Below are 19,713 nucleotides of genomic sequence, written 5' to 3'. Positions count from 1 at the left end.
AATGATGATAGATAATAATGTCATCGATATTCGACCAATCTTTTAACATATTGTGAATCAACTGTTCCTAATTAACATCAGGTTCTCTTTTTTCTTTGTTTTGGTATTCTGAATCCATCTCAAAACTCTAACAATACATCTTTGCCTAGATATTATTGATTTTAACGTATTCAGTGCAAATTGAAAACAAAGAAGATATTCAAAATTTCATTTATTTTCGTAAAAAAAAACTTCTTAATACATTTTTCTTAACCTAATGTTCGAACAATATACTAAACTTAATACTTACTAACAAACTAAACTAAAATACTTATTACTATCACACTTTTTGGCAGAATACTTAAATATAATTTACGCTCGTTTAACTGTTTTAATTCGGTTTAAAGTGTTAGGATTAATTGTTTTACTTGTGAAATCATCGACTATACACTTATTAGTATTTTGAATTCCAGAAATTCCAGTACTAGAGATTCCATTTCCATTGATTCCATTCTGAACAGTTTCCATGGAACTACATTTTCCATTATCAATTTTGACTGCGGCGGCTTTAGATTTTTTCCTATAGTTGTTGATGTAGAACTTTCCAAATAGATAAAGGAACAGAAAACCGTTGAAAGACAGAGCTGTGAAGAGTACAATAGATGGAGAGCATTCAGATGTTGCAGCTGCGATGGCAAATTGGATCATTACCATGACGAATTGAACCTGGAAAAATTAGAAAGTGTTTAGTAAAAGTGATTAAGGTTCAAAGATGGCCGTGTGAAAATATTATTGACAATAATGTCAAGAATAGTTATAGGTATGTAGTGTGGTTGTTAGAGCCACGTTTGTATCTGATTTTATTTAAGAAAATATCTCATAAAAACTATTAGATTAAGATTTTTAACACTATTTACATTCTACCATGTCATGAAAGCAAGAAAGAGATAGACTTATTCACTATTATTACATTCACTAACTAGATCTTGGATATTTTATTATACTCTTGTCTTAATCCACCATCTGCATTCTGTCTTAATTAAAACAAATATATACAAAATTCAACTCACCAATTGCAAGCTGGTAATGTACTTCTTCCACCACAAATATTTTGACATCGCAGGGAACGACGACAGTCCATAATAAGCATACATAATCACATGGATAAAAGAGTTGACGACTCCCAGAAACAGTAGATGGATGGTCGGTTCGTATTTCAACGCGGTCCAGGTAACAATGATCATGAGAGTATGGTGGTAGATGTGGAGGAAACTTAGCTGACGATCTTTCTTACGTAAGACGAAGAAGACCGTATCCAGCAGTTCTGATACTTTCGCCATGAGGTAGTAGTGCATGCCTGATGCGATCTGTGGATTGAAAGGTTTGGTTTAAAGACCTGTGGTACCAGTGAGATTAAAAATAATAGCTTGGGTATTAGCTTGTTCATACGGCTATTGTAAATGTTTAAGGCTGTCTGTCTGTTATGCTTTTAGTAATGACTAAACCAAGAAATCTACTGTGGTAAGGTGAAATTTAAGATCTTAGATAGAACAAAGGTTTCTATATTGTACAAAAAAATAAACTACTTCTAAGTAAGGCTAACATTTTAGCATAGCAGTATTAAAGTTATTGCATAGCATTTGTGATTATATAGAAATGCTTGCTTATGATTGTGTTGTAACTGTTTGCTATTATATTTTCCTAGGCACTTATGTACACGTAAGAAAAATGACGTTGCTTAAATGTTTATAAAAATACATATTATGCTAATTAAAGGTTATTTGAAACAATTCATCAATTTTAATTGAATGAATGGTCCATTGTTCTGTCCTTGAGTTTTGTTTTGGATATTAATTTTTATGTTTCTGGTCTGTTTGTTATGATAAACATCTTATTACCGAAAATATATTGCAAGATTCTGAATTACATTGTATCATAATAATTTATTGACTATGGTGACAGAAATAGAGTAAAATATTATTAGCAGTACCGCGATTCTCTACTAATATCGACAACCGATAACGGGATAGCTATCGAAAAATGTTATATGACAATCGGTTCAGCGCCTCTAGCGGGCGACGTAGAAAGTATTTTGGCAGTACATTGTAATAAATGTCAAACTTTCGATACTCGACAATACCGGCTGTGCAGAATAGCGCTATAGTAAAACATTTTTAGCCGATGTCAACGTGAATTCCGGCACTAAACATACAACATTTTTCTAATAATAAACTAAGTAGTATTTACTATACTAATATTTTATACTTACACCATATCTACTGTAGTCGGTGTCCATTACACAGGTTTTCGGTATTACCCCATACATTGCCAGCATTCTACCACACTGTAAAAAAAGGTGTTAAAATTAGAATATTTATTTTCATAGAAATCATCATTATTTCGTTAATAACGCAGACAAATATTGTGTAGGTATTTGTTTTATGATGCAAGCAATGTGAATGACTTAAATAGTTTTAGAAAAAAATTACGGTCAGCTGACATTTCGGAAATTTAATTAACAAATTGTTAAGGAAACCTGCTCACTGAATTTTTCTACTTCTCACTTTTGCTTCAAGCTACGCCGCGGCAATTTTCTTTTAGATCTTAACACTTAGTATGAATGATGTTAGAATTTCTAACGATAAAATTAATAGTTTAATTAGCCAATATTTTATGATGCCATATTTTAAGTACATTTATTATATATTCTTAACTGTTTTATTTTTAATTCAAAAGTATTATTATTATATATTATTAAGTATTTTAACCATTATTGTAGTAAACGTGTACAATAATGGTTAAAATTTTATTAATGTTATAATAAATTAGCTACAATTGCTTATTACTGCTATAATATTTTTGAGAAACTCACCGCATAAACCAGAAATATAGATAAAAACACTTGTATAACATTATATACAGCTATAATAGATTGCAACTTGTAAGGCTTTCTTTCCCTCATGTAGTCCGGTCCTATTTTCAGTACGAACATTAAGTATGTTGCTAATATGATCGCAGGAGACATTGGACTGCTCATCAACCACCAACTGTTTACGAATTCCACTGAAACAAAAAAATAACATATTAAAGACAATGGCATTTCTAGCCCACATTTGGGATATTGTCTCCTGCTGGAATGAGTGGAACTGCAGGAATGCTTGGAGATCAGTCCAATATGCTGGCTCAGTGCCGGATGGAGTTTAAATTGTTAGTTAATGTAGTGGTTACTTTGTGCGTACCCTAATGTATTCAGTAGAAGTAAGTTTTAAATTAAAGTCCTAAAATAAGGAGAAGAGCCTCGGCATGGACGATTTATCGAAACTATAATGTCAACTGTATACTTCCAAAATAAAGAACATCTAGTATATGACAGACCATCGTCAGCTGCGTAATAAGTTTGCAATGTCCTAAATTTAGAATTTTGTACACATCCATAAGCTGCGGCAGTTGAGTTTAAGGCTTACTGTTGTCAGACAATACATCGTCACTTAACAAGTGACGATGTATTGTTCATCTGTACGGGATTAAAGAAATATTTTGGGGTCATTTATGCATCACTTAACGTTAAATAACAATGCAATTAATTGTTTCGGGAGGTTATGAACTGTATAATAAGTATTTTAATATATTTCACTTAATTATTTACTTATCAGAAATTGCAATTGTTACAAAAGAAATATGGAAATGGGTTCATTGACTTCTTTGGTGCATCTTTCGAAAAAAACGTATTTTGAATTAAACATGCATACTCGGATTATAATAATGTACATTTTTAATAAAAAAGTTAAGATTGAATTGTCCCTGTTTAAAGTTATTACAATTTAAATTTTAATAACATTTAACAACTGTTTACGGAACTTTCAAGCAGCGTAGAAAAAAACAATAGGATATTTTAAAATCTCTAATGCTTACTGTTATAATTTTATGGAGGAGGTCTTTGCATCAGTGGGACAATAAAGGCAAACAAAATAATGGATAATCGGTTGATTATCACTATAATATGCTCATTTTTGAAGTAAAATAAATCATATTCCTTGGAAATAATTCAAGATCAACCACTATATAATAATGGTGCAACACAGCATTGATTTGTTTTCGCAGTCAGACAATGAGACATGTCCTTATTGGATGATAATTCATCACTGAACAATGTAATGAATGTTTTTTGTAAACAATAGTAATGAATGAAATTTATTTGTTTGTAAACAGACCCAAAAGCGTATAGCTTTTTTTCTATAAAAAGAGACAACAGACTGTGAGAACAAAGCCATTAAAAATTAAAATACTGATTACAGCAATTAGACATAACTAAATTGTAGGCCACAACTGGTCTCACTGCTGGGCAAGGGACTCCTCTCAGAGGAAGGATCGGGCTAGGCCGTGAATCCACCACGCTGGCCAAGTGCGATTTTAGGACGAAACATGCCTTCAAAAATTGTATTCAAAGAACTTTTAAACAAGCAAGATTTTATTAAGAGGTTGTCCTTTACCGCAAGAACCGAGTTCACTTTATTTTAAAGATCTTCGAATTATCGGTAAAGTAATTGACCCGAAAGTAATGTGTGACATTTTACCTTTAATAATTAAGTAATAACCCCTCACTGATGTTTATTTTTAGTAACAAAAGATTACTTTCAATTATTATTATCTGGTTGTACCAAAAATAAACGAGTAAACCTCGGTATTGAACTCAAAAAGTGCCATTGAGTTCCTTCCTGTTTACATAATAATATATTTAATCGCTTTGGTTATCGAGAGATTGTGTTAAGCTAATAACTATAGAGGGACAATTTTCTAAAACTATTGAATAGTAATTGAATAGTTGTGGTGCCCATAGCCAGTTGTGCTCACCGGTCGGGAAACGATCTGTGTGTTAAGCAAACCTCGGCGCGGTCATTTTATAGATGGGTGACCTCATAGTGGTATTTGAACTGGGCGTCTCTGTGCTTCGGGGGGCACGTAAAATGTCGGTCCCGGTTGTTATCAATCAAGATAACAATCGTTGAGCTCAACGCTTAACGTCAAAAGCTTGAACAACTTTGATATTAGGTTGACCACTAACTATACGATAAGAAGAAGATTGAATAGATATCGAGTAGCTATATTAGGTGGCTATTGAGTAGTTATCGAGTGACCTTTGAGTGGCTATCGAGGGCCTAAAGGGCAGCTAGCAGCTAGATTTCGATTTTTGAAGTATTTTAACCGCAGTTCTTGAATATTTCAAAAGATTAAGGCCCAGTTTTACTTGAATAAGTTTTGAATAGCTTTTTCAGTTGGAATTTTAAATGACATTTAATAGATTTGCTGCTACTTTTTCTAATAAATAGGTTAACTGAAGCTGATTATTATTTATACGCTCTGAAAGTGGCCCTCGGTTTTTGTTCAGTCATTTCAAATTTTCATGTCAATTAACAATGCTCAACGAAGATGAGATGGTAAAGAAAGCTCATAGTCACTTTTCACGATTTAAAAAAACGATTGTACATAAGTAAAATTAAGTCCTTGGTAAAAGCGGTATTGGTTCTTTTTTGTTTATGAATATCATGTTTTAGTTATATGCTGTAAAATCAATACAGGTTTTGGAATCATTTCATCAATTTTGGAGATAGCTTAATGTTTGCTTTCAGTCCCTTTCATAATAAGTATGTTCGAAAAAAATATATAAGATAAATGAAATATAAATACGTCTTCCATCACAAGGGTCAAATGAAAAAAAATATCATTCGTTTTTCATTGCAGGTTTATGTGTTTCATCTTTTAAAACTACTCATGATTTTCTTTGTTCCGATTAGATAATTTCATTAGACTCACTGAATGGAGATTTACTGAATGAAATGAAATTTTATTTAAAACCGATTGTTATTATTTTTCCTGTACTAAAGTTTTAATGGATTTTGTCATACACGTCAATGCGATTTTCAAATAGATCTTAGTTTTGATGTCTAGGGTTCCTAAAGTAAGCAGCAAAAACACGACTCTGGCTAAATAAGCTCCAATTCAAATCTAGATCTTGGCTAGATTCTTAACTAAAAAGCTCATAATTACATTACGATTGGTACTAAAGTAATGCTTTCGTCAATATTAATTAAATAAGTAAACATTTCTCTCGTAAGATCTTTTTGTAATGAAAACTATACTACTATACTTTTTTACTGCCAAACTTTCTCGGGTCAGGCAAATATCGAAATGTAAACCTAATTATCATAAAATTGTGGATTCCCTTTAAAAAAATATGCTTTCAAAATATAATTATAATTATGGTACCGTAAAACGGGGTGAATAGAAACAATTTTCAACTTTGTCCTAAAAATTTGTAGCGAATAACTTGTTATTTTTATTGTCAGGTTGTTTTATATCATGTCCGGCGCCATAAAGAAAGAGTTAAAACCATATTTGTCCAAAAATATGCATAGTTTTACGATATTTCATTAAAAAAATGGTCAATTTCTATTCACCCAGCGATAGGGGTGAATCGAAACGACCAAAGGGGTGAATGGAAAAATTGTGTTTTAAAACGTTTTTTCAGTTAACAATATTGTATCTTTATAGATAAATATACACCTAAAGAGATAAACACTCCAAACAACTCATTAGAAAAGAAATTCCACTTTAAATCCAAAGTTTTGAAAAAAATGTATGGACCATTAAGGCATTCGAGGACGGTTGACTTTGAAGCAATTTTTTGGGTATAAATATCAATTTAAACATTTAAACAATTATGACACCGCAGAGAAGTAATATCGACGTGTAATCATTTCAAATTTGAACAAAATTCTTAAACGAGGAGTACTCAAACATTGGGCTTGAAAACTTTCCTGATTTTTTTTCTATTCACCCCGCGAATTCTATTCACCCCGTTTTACGGTAGCGAATAATGTTGAAAAAAGTCGAATCAAAATTAATGCAATTAACACAAAAAAAGTCTAAGAAAAAACTTACTTTCGTTCTGAGATGTCTCCATTGCACCACTTCCATTTTTGTCAATAATGTCCACTAAACTGTTTAACTCCATTATATTAAATGTTTCAGGACTTGTATCGCAAGATGCGACTGCTACTCACAAAGTTCCGACTTCGATTGACGATCGATAACTTTTTCAGATCCTTTAAAAATAAAATTTAATACGGGTACGGTGTGAGTGACAGCGTTTTCATAAGCGAGAGCGGGTCGAGAATGAAATAATGCGGCATGGAGATGACTAGACTTTTATTTTGATTTCGAAAATACTTTTAGAAATACTTATAGTATTTTGTTTACAATTATTGTAAACAAAAAACTATAGTGCAGAATTATAAATATCAAATTACAAAACCTATAATAATGAAAGGACCAATTTTGTATGTAGATCTTAGGATATTAAAATATCAGTTAAGGCAATTTGAAAATACAAAAAGATCTTATGTTGCTTTTCCGTCTCCCTTTAGATTTTCAGAGCCTGCGCCAAAATATAATTTGAATTGATAATTAAACAAATCTTAACAATTGAGGTCAAACAAGAAAGGTTTGAAAGCATAATAATATAATCATTTAATAAATTATTTTATTACTATAGAGTAAGCATAGGGAAAACTTTGTAAAGAATATTCATGATACCTTCCAATTGTTTGGAACACAATAAGTAATTACTCAAGGACATTGATTTCGAGCATGCATTACTGACTACTTGACTGTGTAAAGTATTACACAGTCAAAATATCTGTTAGTATACACACGAATATTTAAGTCACATAGATAAATAAACATTGTGAAATTTAACAATCATTTTGAATGGTATCATACAAATATTAGAAATACGAAACATCAGAATAATAGTGTGTCTCAGTTAATAAATGAAACTGTGTTTTTTGCAAAAAAGTGATCTTTTCACTAAACTAAAACACGTCTTCGCCGACTTTTTATTAAAAATAAGTTCTTAAACATGATCGAGGTTGTACTTTCGCCTTCCAAAACCATCGATACCTACATTACCTACTTACCCAAAACCGGAGCCTTCGGGGATTCTTGATTGCTTCTCCTCTCATAGTAGTTTGTAAACGTAAATCGTGGCCGCACCACAGTAATTATAATCTTGGATCCAAAATGGTATTCAAGCAAGGCAATCTTTCCAGCACCTTGCAGCTAGGTCATTTGTATTTAATAATATTTCGGTAGTCAACGTGTTGTCATAATATTTAAAATTATGTTTGCATCAACTAAAATTAAACACCAATCTTAAATTACGTTGTAATGCCAAGTCTCTTTACAAAATTACGTCAAAGATATTTTTTTAAAGTTTGAGATTTCACTTATCTGGTAAGTTTTGGAAATACAGTTCAATAAAAAGCCCGGAATTAATATCGTGATGGGATAATTATGCTTGTAATAAGTTATTTTTACGTAATAATTGATTTATAAATAACATAATAATAAATATTAATATCTCCGCCGGTGGTCTGGTTGTGTATGATAATGGAAATCATGTCCCGGGTTCATTCACCTGTATTCCATTGAGTTCTTGTATTGAGTAAATTTCAATTTAATGTTATGAAACTTATGTTAATGAGTAGGATATCTTCTTTAAAAATTCGTCGTCAGATAGTGTCGTTATTGGTAAATACAATACTTTTTATTTGAAGTCGGTAAAAACACATTTTCCATAAAAATTTACTCATACATCATAAAACGATTTTTAAAATCTTTTAAGCAAAAATCGATGAATTTTATAAACCTAGCCCCTATTCGCCTATAATCTGTCTCTTATTAAACGCCATACTTAAACATCGCCTTTTTAAAAGTAACGCTACTCGATAGATTTCATCTTATAAAATCTATCTAATAAGTATGCGGTCGTTATCCGCTTGAAATGCGACCACACCATTAGAAATTCATTTGCATACAAATAGTCCAAATATTTCGCCGAATATATTTATTTGTTTCTTATACTTTTTTATTTCTTAGTATGAATGATAATGACGTCATGAGATTGTAAGAACTAAAACTCGGGACATTTATGACGTAGGAAGAAGTTTATCTTATTTTAGTGACCGTGACTTTGTATCTAAAAATAAATAATTTGGTAGAAATGTGTTAATATTGACCGCAATAAATTAGATTTTAGTTAGTATAAAGTTGTTTTTAGGTATTGTGGTTTTTCTTATTTTGTGTGAAATTTTCCTTTTATAATACGAAGAAGATACGGATGTACGACAATATCCTAAGTTTTAAGTGTATAATTATTAGATGTACTTATTGAACTTAATGCATTCATTTCATAGGAAAACATAGTGAAGAACGAGTACTTTTAAGTTCTTAAAGGTATAGTAACTATGTTCGTTGCGGTTATTAATATTGAGAACATTTTTAATATAGTTACCTATCAGATAAAGATAGTTCAGCAGTAATTATATTTAAGTATTTAGTCTCAAAAATGTTTGGTTGTCTTATGTATTTTTGTTAATAAAGTGTTCAAATTATAGTTTGGCTGCAAAATTATTAATATAACGGAAATATTTAGAAAAATCTTCAGGGTGTCTAATTTTTATGACAGAAATTCTATATTGTCTCATATCGGGAGCATTAGCCTTAAACTTAGTACTTTGTTTTAGTGTTATTGTCAATACGCATAATTAATTACATTATACTCTCATTATCGTTTAAACAATTTAAAGTTATTTGCATATTTACTTTAGTACAACTAACCTAGACCCAATTTCATCCAAACAAGAATATTTTAACAAAAGATTGTTGTCTGGAGGCTACCCGGGATTTGAACGTGTGACTGTCAATGTTACAGATGAGGCAATTCATTTTGACAACAAGGGCAGTTTGGACAATACTTTACTTATTCTTTGTTCTATAAATAAATTCCTAATTGAGGCTTCCAGTCTCACCGGATTTAAGTATTTTGTATGATGCGACTGCCTATCGGACCTCCACAACGCAGTTACTTAGATTATAACATGATACCGTCAGGTAAGACTGCTTGTCAGACTTTCAAGCTTCTGACTACTGTTAACGACTGTCAAATATCTTTAAAAATGTCATTTGAGACCCACAATTTTACGTGCTTTCCGAAATCGCGGAGGAGCTTGATATACGTAAGATGGTCACGCAGCCACAGAAAAACCTCGGCAATCGTAGCTTAACCTCAGAGATTGATTCGTGTGGCTGATGAAAACTAAGTCACGTGCTCCTATTCGGCTATGGTGGTAAATTTTGGTATATCTGAGCATAGTTGTTTATTAAGGCATCTTTTTTATCATACATATATCGTGATTGTTAATCTGTGCATTAAGTACATAAGCGTAAAATCTGCAACCGTGGAAGAATGATGAAACAGGAACTGTTATTAAATGGCATACTTAACACCTCATAATAAACTGTACGAAATTCCAACCACTTTTTTAGCAACTATTTACAAGAATTCATCAAAACTGGACCAGTGGTTTAACCGTGAAGGCGAAACAGTTATAATGTAGTTAACAAGAGGATCCAGTCATAACCCAATTCATTGCATCACTTTGACACAGTACCTTTGCATCAAAATGACTTATAAAAGTAATAAAATAGGTAAACAACAACGGTTCTCTTTAAATCTTTGACGTCAATTTAGTATTTAAAAACAGAAGAACAGGAAAGAGATATAAATGACGTCTAAAAGTCTTGATTTTTTTTCGTCGTCAAAATAAATCTTATAAAGTAGTTTTAAGAACGAGTCTGCATTTTTTTATGGATTGAGAAAAATATTACAAGTATATGTATAAAGAGGATGGATTCACCTTTTTCGTACCACCAGCTAGTTCTAAATTAGATATTTATTTGATTTTCCTGCAGGTGTAAATCAATATAATACTCTATCTGGAACTCAGAGTTTACTGTAACTGTAAATATTTTTATTTGTTTCGTGCAAATTTAGTACAGCAGCATATGTAACTTTATAAATAACTAGCTGACCCGCACAACTTCGCTTGCGTCACATAAGAGAGGATGGGTCAGAATTTTCCCTGTTTTTGTAACATTTTTCACTGGTTCTCTGCTCCTATTGGTAGTAGCATCATGATATATAACCTATAACCTTCCTCTATAAATGAACTATCTAATACTGAAAGAATTTTTCAAATCGGACCAGTGGTTCCTGAGATTAGCGCGTTCAAACAAACAAACAAACAATCAAACAAACAAACTCTTCAGCTTTATAATATTAGTATAGATTTAATTTAACACATAAATGTCTCACTGCTGGGAATGGGTCTCCCCTCAGAAAAGGGGAAGTTTTAGACCTTGAGTTTTCTACTCGTTTTTGTGACTTTGCATTCGTTCGGGAACCTGAAGTGATAAAGATAAAAAAGTCTAAAAGACAAAAAAAAATGACTTATATAGTAAAATTTAAATATTACTCAATTAATCTTTAATTACATCTCAATAAGCATACTAATGATTTAAATTTAAATAAATTATTCTTGGTCAAATTTTATGAGTAAGTCGTTAAACCAGTTCTTTAAATAGCCATGACGAATAAAAATTTCGTTTGTGGTATTCCTAAGAACTTGTAAAGTTAATATTTTATTTCAATGTTTTGAATGTGATGATGACGTCTGAATATACATATTAGGCTCTCTGTACACTTTCGTGGAAGACTCTTAATTAAACAATATTCCTTACTCCTTTTATTTTTATTAATCAGTGCTAGATTTCACATTGTCCATCTAGTTTTTGGAAAGTGTAATGCAATAAATCTTATTCTGACATTCATTTGTAATTTCTTTTTCATCTTTCGTTTCTTAAAACCATTTATCTTTACTAATAATACGCATCAAAGGCTCTTATCACAGCTATAAAATCGCCTAATAATACCAATATGACATAGCAGTGATAGCGAGTACCTCCTAGTATAAGTCGGTACCTCCCACGCAAGTGGTTTCATGTGGTGCATGCCTGAGAGTTCTTTAGATCAGTTTTTGAAGATATGTAAAGTCCCTAACCTGCAATTGGCCAGCGTGGTGGACTCAAGGCTCAAAACCATCCCTCATTACGGGAGGAGACCCTTGCCTACCAGTGGGACATTAATGGATTTAATTTTATTTAATATCAAAAGATCGTATATTTTTGTACTTTAACACAACTTTACTTTACTATAAACTAAATATTAAGATTTTTTAGGAGTTCTCAGTAGCGCTTTGTGGTTTGGTTTTCCAGTGATACTAAGAAGCAGTCAAAGCTTTACTCATTTTGTTTTGATGGAACTTTTCGTTACTTGCGGTTGCATTAAACCTTTTTAGTGGCAAAAACAGTTTAGGAACATTTTTTGATACTTTATTTTACACTAGCTGACTCGTGCAACTTCGCTTGCGTCACCGAAGAGAGAATGGGTCACAATTTTCCCCGTTTTGTAACATTTTTCATTGTTACTCCGCTCCTAATGGCCGTAGCGTGATGTTATAAAGCTTTCCTCGATAAATGGACTATGTAATACTGAAAGATTTTTTCTAATTGGACCAAACAAACTCTTCAGCTTTATAATATTTGTATAGATAAGTACATACTTAATGACACGCCTTTTCCCCAAAGGTGTAGGCAGAACTCAAAGATCTTTACAAACTTCCATTGCCTCATTCACATCCATACAGCTTGTCATACAAGACCGCCGGTTACGATACGAGTACTACTATTAAGATGTGATCTGTGTACATTTTTCAAGGGCGCCCCCTTCCGGCGTTTCCATTTGCTTCCGCGTTTTATTTTGATGAATTTCGGTATTACATCAAATACTCAAAATTGAAGCAGGTAAGTGGATAAATAAAAAAACCTGTTTATTCCTTCATAGCAATCTTTACATTAACACATTTTGTACTTACAAAAATTTTCACTTAGTTTCCATTCATCATAACTTTTCTATGAATAACATTATTATCATTTTCAGTTTTTGAATTTTCTCTAACGTTTCCATCAGTTTTTTTGCTCCTCTTATTTTCTTTTTCTTCATCAATTTTCTTAGTCCCTGAGTCCTTTTTCTTATAAGTTTGAAGATAAAATTGACCGAATAAATAGAAGAAAAATGAACTGTTGAAGAATATCGTTAAACATAATGGATAAGATGGGGTGCATTCGGAGATTGCGTAGGTTAATGCGAAGTGTATGAAAATGAGGGAGAACTGCACCTGAAAGTAATTAAATTAATTGTTTCAGTACAAAAATATGGCATGAAATATTAAATTAGAAAACAATATCTTAATATTGTTTTTCTTATTATAGGACAAAAGTCATGAGTGTGTAAATCAATTATTCGATATTTATAATTAAACGTCTTGCAACTCATTCTTGGTTAAAAATTACTTTATCGAAAACTTTACTAGACGGTACTAACTTTGACCCGGGAATTGAACCCAGACCTTCTGATACGCTGCATACACAAGTCTATTTACCAAGTATTTGAAAAACTTTTCAGGATCACAATTATACTTTACAATCCTTAATTAAAATCCAAAAGGTACAGAAAAAAACTCACCAACTGTAAACTAGTAATATACTTCTTCCACCACAAATACTTCGTGAGACTCGGGAAGGAAGACATCGCGTAATAAGCATACATAATCACGTGGACGAAAGAGTTGATGTTCCTCAGAAACAGTGTAGGGTATGTCGGTTCATACTTCAAGATGCCCCAGCTGTTGATGATCAGTACCGCGTGGTGGTAGACGTGGAGGAAGGTGACCTGAAATGAAGTAAAAGATGAGTTACCAAAAGGCCAAAAACTTATTAGAGAACCTTGTATGCAAGGTTCGTGGCTAGCGGAGATGTATGTACAAAATTTTAACACCTATCGGTCTGTTTGTCACAGCTACTTTATTTTGGAATTGCTAAGAAGTTGGACTAGGATAAGTTTACTTAAAGATTTTTTTAAACTAACAAAACGTAATTAGGGATTGCAATCCGGTCCGCCGGATCCGGTGTTTGTATTTGAAATATTTTCGTCAAGTGAAATAGTAATTAGTATGCTATTGTATATAAGGACGAATTAATACTATTCAAACCATAAATTATTTGTATTCATTCGACTTTTCTGAGCTAATGAAATTAAGATATAATAATTCTAAGTAATCAAATAATTAGTCTCAGTTATTAATGTAATTATCTGTAAGTACCTACCTACTAGAGGAGAGCATACTAATTATTATCTCACTTGACGAAAATATTTCAAATACAAACACCGGATCCGGCAGACCGGATTGCAATCCCTAACTGTAATGTTCTAAGCAGTTATAGCAGGCGACTCGCAAGGAAAGTGCGTTTTTCTGCTATACTGGGAGATAGCTAGGCAACTGTTTTAAGTGATCAAATGCATTATCCAGCTGTAAACATGTCTCAATATTTTCCAGAGTCGTTGAAGTAAATAGGTAGTTAAAAAAAAATACCGTTAAAAGTACTAAAACTGACGTTATAAAAATAAAAAATAGTGTCTATACCTGGCTATATTTTTTCCGGAGGACGAAGAATATTGTGTCGAGGACTTCACTCACTTTCGCTAAGAAGTAGTAGTACATTATTGTTGTAAGCTGAAAGAATAAATAATAGAATCTTAATTACAAGGAACGTTTCGACTTACATAGGTGGAATTTTGGTTAACCTAGCTTTTGGGACAGTAACGGCTTAAAAAAAGTAGATGAATCCCTAGATCAGTCAATCAACAAACAAAATACTTTTAAGCATTTATTGCTAGAGAGCACGCAGTTTAAAATAATACCTGTTCTTTTGTTTCTTCTTGTTCCAGAAGGCAGGTTTTTGATATCCATCCATGAGGCCATGATAGTTTGCAAGCCTGGAAAAAATATTATCCATTTTGTATATCATTACATGTATTGTACTCGATATTATTGTAAATTGATTACAATACAACAAAAGAAATAATAGGCGGTCATTGCCCCAAATAATATATCTTACGATTCATTAATTAACTGTCGTTACATACATATTTTGTTTTATTTATCTACATTATTATACATTCTGAAATTGTTATGAAAACTAAAACCGACCATAGTGCTTTTAAAGTATATACGTGTATAATATATTTGACATGGGTGAAACTTCTTCATGCAGTTTTGCTACTACCATATCCATTCTCCATACTTATTATAAATGCGAGTGTAACTCTGTCTGTCTGTCTGTCTGTTACTCAATCACGCCTAAACTATTGAAACAATTTGTATGAAATTTGATATGGAGATATTTTGATACCCGAGAAAGGACATAGGCTATATATCATCACGCTACGACCATAAGGAGCAGAGTACCAGTAAAAAATGTTACAAAAACGGGGAAAAATTTCACCCATTCTCTCTTATTGGACGCAAGCAAAGTTGCGCGGGTCAGCTAGTTGATAATAAATTAATAAAACCTAAAATAACGTTTTGGTCCTTAATTTTGCTTCTCTGCATTTTTTACTTACCAAATACACCATATACGCTGAAGCAATCACTTGTATCACATTGTACAGGACGATAATATTTTTCAAATTGAATGGCTGACGATTTTTCATATGTGCTGGTCCAATCTTTAACACATATAGCAGATATAGCCCTGTGATGGCTAGCATGGGAAATGGCGATCCCATCAACGGCCAATTGTCGACGGAGTCCACTAAAAAAATATGGGATTGTTATTATAGCATGTAGGTATAGTATGATAACAATGACGTACATGATATTATGCCTATGCCCATGGTACCTAGATAGAGACCAAAGAACGCCATTCGCTACGATCCTTATATGCTTATTATTTATTTGTTTACAACTTACACACTTCCATCATAATAGGAAAGACTTGTGACATTCACATTGATGCTCTTGCCATACTAGTCATGAGTACAAAATCACCGGTTTTGAATTACGAGTAGTAATACTACAATAATTTAAAATCAGGTCTTTTTTATTCAGTTCTCACAATCGTGATGCAATAATTATTTGACTTATCTTGTCTTTGAAGCATTTGAAGCCTCATTATGTAATAAAAATAACTTTATCTACCTAAATTAAGAACACTGAAGTTTAATTTTATAAATAGCTACACTTTTTATACTAAGAATAGAATCGTGATTGAGATCATAAAGAATAATGCTTTTTTAAATCATTGAGTTGTTATTGTACGTAATTTTTAAATTGTCCCTTGACGTCAATAGCATTCAATTGTGCAGTAATGATACAAAATTTCTCAAAATATGATGTTAACTTGCTTACATATGCAAGTTGTCACAGATAATTTGATTTGAGCAAAGCATTTGAGTGAATTTATCTTGATATTTTACATGGAAGAGTATGTTATGCTTAATTTAAAATCAAAATAAAATCTTTAAATCAGCCCTTTCTTTATCTCATTACAGTATTGTGGTCGATCAATATTTTCTTTCTTTTGATTTTTTATGGGACACGACAGGGTAGAATGCTTTGTCCAAATCTGTTGCATAATTTATTATACTTGCATGAAATCCTATCGATAAATAAAAACATTGAACTTGTCATTAATATGTATTTAAATTACTTTGTCAGTAAAATATAGAATACTTAATTAACAATATGACAAAAACCTTCGCGTGACATTCAAAGAAGAACATTGATTATTCATGAAATTCGTTACTAGTTGTTTCACAGCTTAGTGCTAGCGTGCACGCTTGTATGATCAAAGGTTAGCTTATATGAGAGGACCTTAACATTATATAATCTGAAATATATTTAAGTATATCTCAATTTCAAGGATTGTGTTTTTAAATTGGCCAAAATTTTTGAAAAAATAAAAATGTTTAAAATAAATCTTAATTTTACCTCTGGCTAGTCCGATCGATACACGGAATAACTAACACAAAAGGAAAGGGCATGCTATTTCATTGAAGATGACTGACGTCAATCTCAGCTAATGACATTTAACGAAAATGAAAAGGAATTTAATAAACGACTATTACAAATTAAAAAGACCAGCCATATTTAAATGACATTTTATTCGTATTTTGCACGGATTTTAAGTCGGAATTCTATCTACATTCTTTTAGTGTCATCTTGAGTCTGTTAGTATTAGGGTTGGACCGTAGGCGCTTACAATAGGGGCTGTATGCACGAGGATGTGGTCCGGGATTCATTGGTGGCAACTATGAAAAATTTGCTAGTATTAGGGTAAGTGTTGAGTGCTACACGTACTTCATATTTAGTTTGATGATACTGATTCTTCATATTATTTATTTTTTCACTTAGAAAAGTAGAATCTATTACTTTAATGATTTAGTTTAAGTTGTTGGTATCGATTTATCTATCTACCTATTACAATACGAAAAAAGAGCAGCACAATTCGTCATAATAATATCAGTTATACCTTCGTAACTTTAATTTTCTTTAACGTATTTTCAAGTTATTATTAATTGTATAACACTTTTATTTGTTATTTATGTTATACTTTAGATAAACTAACAGATATCTTCAGCACTTAGCTCTAACTTATTGGCTTTTAGTTTTATCCTTCGACCATTCAACATAATAATATATAAAAAAAAAATACTTACGCCGTCCCTTGAAATCCCAAAACGATTCATTTTTCGTAGCCACACAATCATGATCACTACAGTGCATTTCTTCAATATTAATACTAACGACAATTTTTGATTTATATAAACAAGAGCTGTAGTCCAACCCTCGTGTGTATTTGCTATAGAATGATGATATGTCATGAGAGTATAAAAGAGTAAAATTACGATTAATGTTAACGTTTTTCTTGTGTTGTGTGGTCGCAATAACAGCGAGTAACAAGAAATAAATATTCAAAGTTTTTGTGAATTTGAAACAATAGTTATTAAGGTATATAAATAGATCGCATGCTTCTATTTTCTAAGAATTAGACAGCAAAAATGTATCACATGCGTAGATATAGCACCAAAATGATTTTTTTTCAATAATATATTTTCGATATACTTATATTATAAAAATCGCATTTAAAAAAGACTGGTCGAATCTTGCCGCAGTTAGGGTTATTTAGAAAGAAAGATTGGAGGCTTTTGACTAGCTACTAAACTAGGCTTAGGAAAAAATAATACATATTTCCTAGAACTTAACTTTTATAGTAACTCTTATGCTTCAGATCTTTCAAAATTTTGCTCGCACAATGCCATTCTTCTAATAAATTCTTTCAGATTTTAAGATTTAATAAAATTATATTATAGAAGTACCTGATGTACTCACAAATTATTTATTTTTTAGTAAACAAACAGTTCTGAGTGTTTGTTAAAACCACAAACACTCAGAAGCATGACGCCTGAATTGTATTTTTCTTATGTTTTATTAAAACTATCATGTGCTTATCATTTTAATAAATCTCTGTACTTAATTAAGTGATTCATTCCCACGATATTTTATTGTACTGGTATATCGTATTGTTTCTTTAAAAAACTCGTTTATTTTTCGTTGAAGTAAATATGATTCGACATTTTATTAATTTTAATTTATTATTTCATTAAAATATATCAGTCAGCCTATGAGCACGGCCATAACTAGTGCCGAAGAGTCAGGCATTCCAAAGTAAAATGCGTGTTTACTTTCATTCCCGTATTCCATTTCATATTAATTTTAATTTATATTTTACGGCCCCATCCCTGCTATGTACTGTTTTTCAAGTCATACTGACAAATTTTATTAACGTCTGTTTTGCCATGTTTTGAAATTATATCCAAAGCAACTTATAGCTCAAAGTTCTCATACATGAATTAATGGCGATTTCAGATCCTTGTATAACAAGATATGCTTTAAGAACTAGGCAGGTCTTAAAGTACAAGAGTCAAGAAAACACTTTATCAAATATATAAAAAATGTAGCAGCGATTTCAAAGTGACCGCTTCTCAAAGCGGAATAGCAAAATTTATATGCATCTCATGGTTTACAAATTGCAGGTAAATTGTATAATACATAACATCATAATAATTACGTCAAATCTTGCTTTTGCTTTACAAACGATGTGATCTTGGACTTTGAGCGGTAAAAAACTGATTGAAATAATAAAAATGAATTATAAATTCTACTAATATTATAAATGTGACAATGAGATGTGTGTGTTTGTTGCTCTCACGCAAATACTACTGAACCGATTACAATGAAATTTGTTATAATAATATAGGAAGCTGAAAACCCAGAACAACACATAGGCTAATATATACATCCCGGAATAATATATATTATTATATTTATCCCGGATTTCCCGAGGGATCGGGATTTATACGGGAAGGGTTTTCTCGTAGACGAAGTCGCGGGCGGCCTATAGTTCTTCATATTCTTTGAATTTTAAGCTTAAACAGTACGGTTGCTTATAATGCTCATGAGTAAAAACGTCTTGGTCACGGGATGCATGTTTTGTGGCGTGCGTACCGATTTACTTAAAAGTTACATTTAAGAGCGCTAAAACACATGTTCCTAATTAAATTGTAAGAACTGGTACATATTATTTTTAAGCTAAAGATTGAACAATAATAAAAGTATATTGTAATTTTCAATCCATTCGTCAGTTTAATAATTATTTTACATTAACTAAAATTACTTTGGAAATGTATTCACTTTAGTTTAGTTAAGTCAGATTAGTTTGTACTTCGGCAGGTTTGTAGAGCTACTTGGGTCCTCCATTACTATAAAAAAATTGACAAATTTGGTTCAGCATTTTAATCATCGAAAAAATAGTCAGACAGACACGATATATCACTTTGTTTGTGGTTTCTAAACGACAATATTATTATATATT

The 19,713-nt window shown here is 31.6% G+C and overlaps 2 protein-coding genes across 2 annotated transcripts; both read right to left on the bottom strand.

The window, feature by feature from the left end:
• Positions 1-202: 202 nt before the first annotated feature.
• LOC142973316 (very long chain fatty acid elongase 7-like) lies at positions 203-7,055 on the bottom strand. The gene is made up of 5 exons (XM_076114956.1): positions 6,919-7,055; positions 2,852-3,042; positions 2,249-2,323; positions 1,050-1,346; positions 203-705 (listed from the first exon to the last, which is right to left on the bottom strand). The coding sequence occupies exons 1-5, from the start codon at positions 6,989-6,991 to the stop codon at positions 352-354; spliced, it is 990 nt and encodes a 329-aa protein (XP_075971071.1). The 5' UTR covers positions 6,992-7,055; the 3' UTR covers positions 203-351.
• A 5,762-nt stretch (positions 7,056-12,817) lies between these two features.
• On the bottom strand, positions 12,818-17,626 carry LOC142972770 (very long chain fatty acid elongase 7-like). The gene is made up of 6 exons (XM_076114049.1): positions 17,498-17,626; positions 15,401-15,591; positions 14,699-14,773; positions 14,421-14,510; positions 13,463-13,669; positions 12,818-13,115 (listed from the first exon to the last, which is right to left on the bottom strand). The coding sequence occupies exons 1-6, from the start codon at positions 17,562-17,564 to the stop codon at positions 12,825-12,827; spliced, it is 921 nt and encodes a 306-aa protein (XP_075970164.1). The 5' UTR covers positions 17,565-17,626; the 3' UTR covers positions 12,818-12,824.
• Between the last annotated feature and the right edge of the window lie 2,087 nt (positions 17,627-19,713).

This window comes from Anticarsia gemmatalis, chromosome 5 (assembly GCF_050436995.1).
Source record: "Anticarsia gemmatalis isolate Benzon Research Colony breed Stoneville strain chromosome 5, ilAntGemm2 primary, whole genome shotgun sequence".
In the NCBI taxonomy this organism is placed as follows: Eukaryota; Metazoa; Arthropoda; class Insecta; order Lepidoptera; family Erebidae; genus Anticarsia; species Anticarsia gemmatalis.
The sequence above is the reverse complement of the archived record's forward strand: the minus strand, read 5'-3'. Positions and strand labels throughout refer to the sequence as shown.

Bases quoted from the DNA above. Each gene is read 5' to 3' on its own strand.
- LOC142973316 (XM_076114956.1), bottom strand. From the start codon at position 6,991: ATGGAGTTAAACAGTTTAGTGGACATTATTGACAAAAATGGAAGTGGT. The intron at 3,043-6,918 runs GTAAGTTTTTTC...TTTTTGTTTCAG, and splicing joins GGAGACATCTCAGAACGAAA to TGGAATTCGTAAACAGTTGG. The intron at 706-1,049 runs GTGAGTTGAATT...TAATTTTTCCAG, and splicing joins ACATTACCAGCTTGCAATTG to GTTCAATTCGTCATGGTAAT.
- LOC142972770 (XM_076114049.1), bottom strand. From the start codon at position 17,564: ATGCACTGTAGTGATCATGATTGTGTGGCTACGAAAAATGAATCGTTT. The intron at 14,774-15,400 runs GTAAGTAAAAAA...TATTTTTTCCAG, and splicing joins CAGCGTATATGGTGTATTTG to GCTTGCAAACTATCATGGCC. The intron at 14,511-14,698 runs GTATTATTTTAA...TTATTCTTTCAG, and splicing joins AAGAAGAAACAAAAGAACAG to CTTACAACAATAATGTACTA.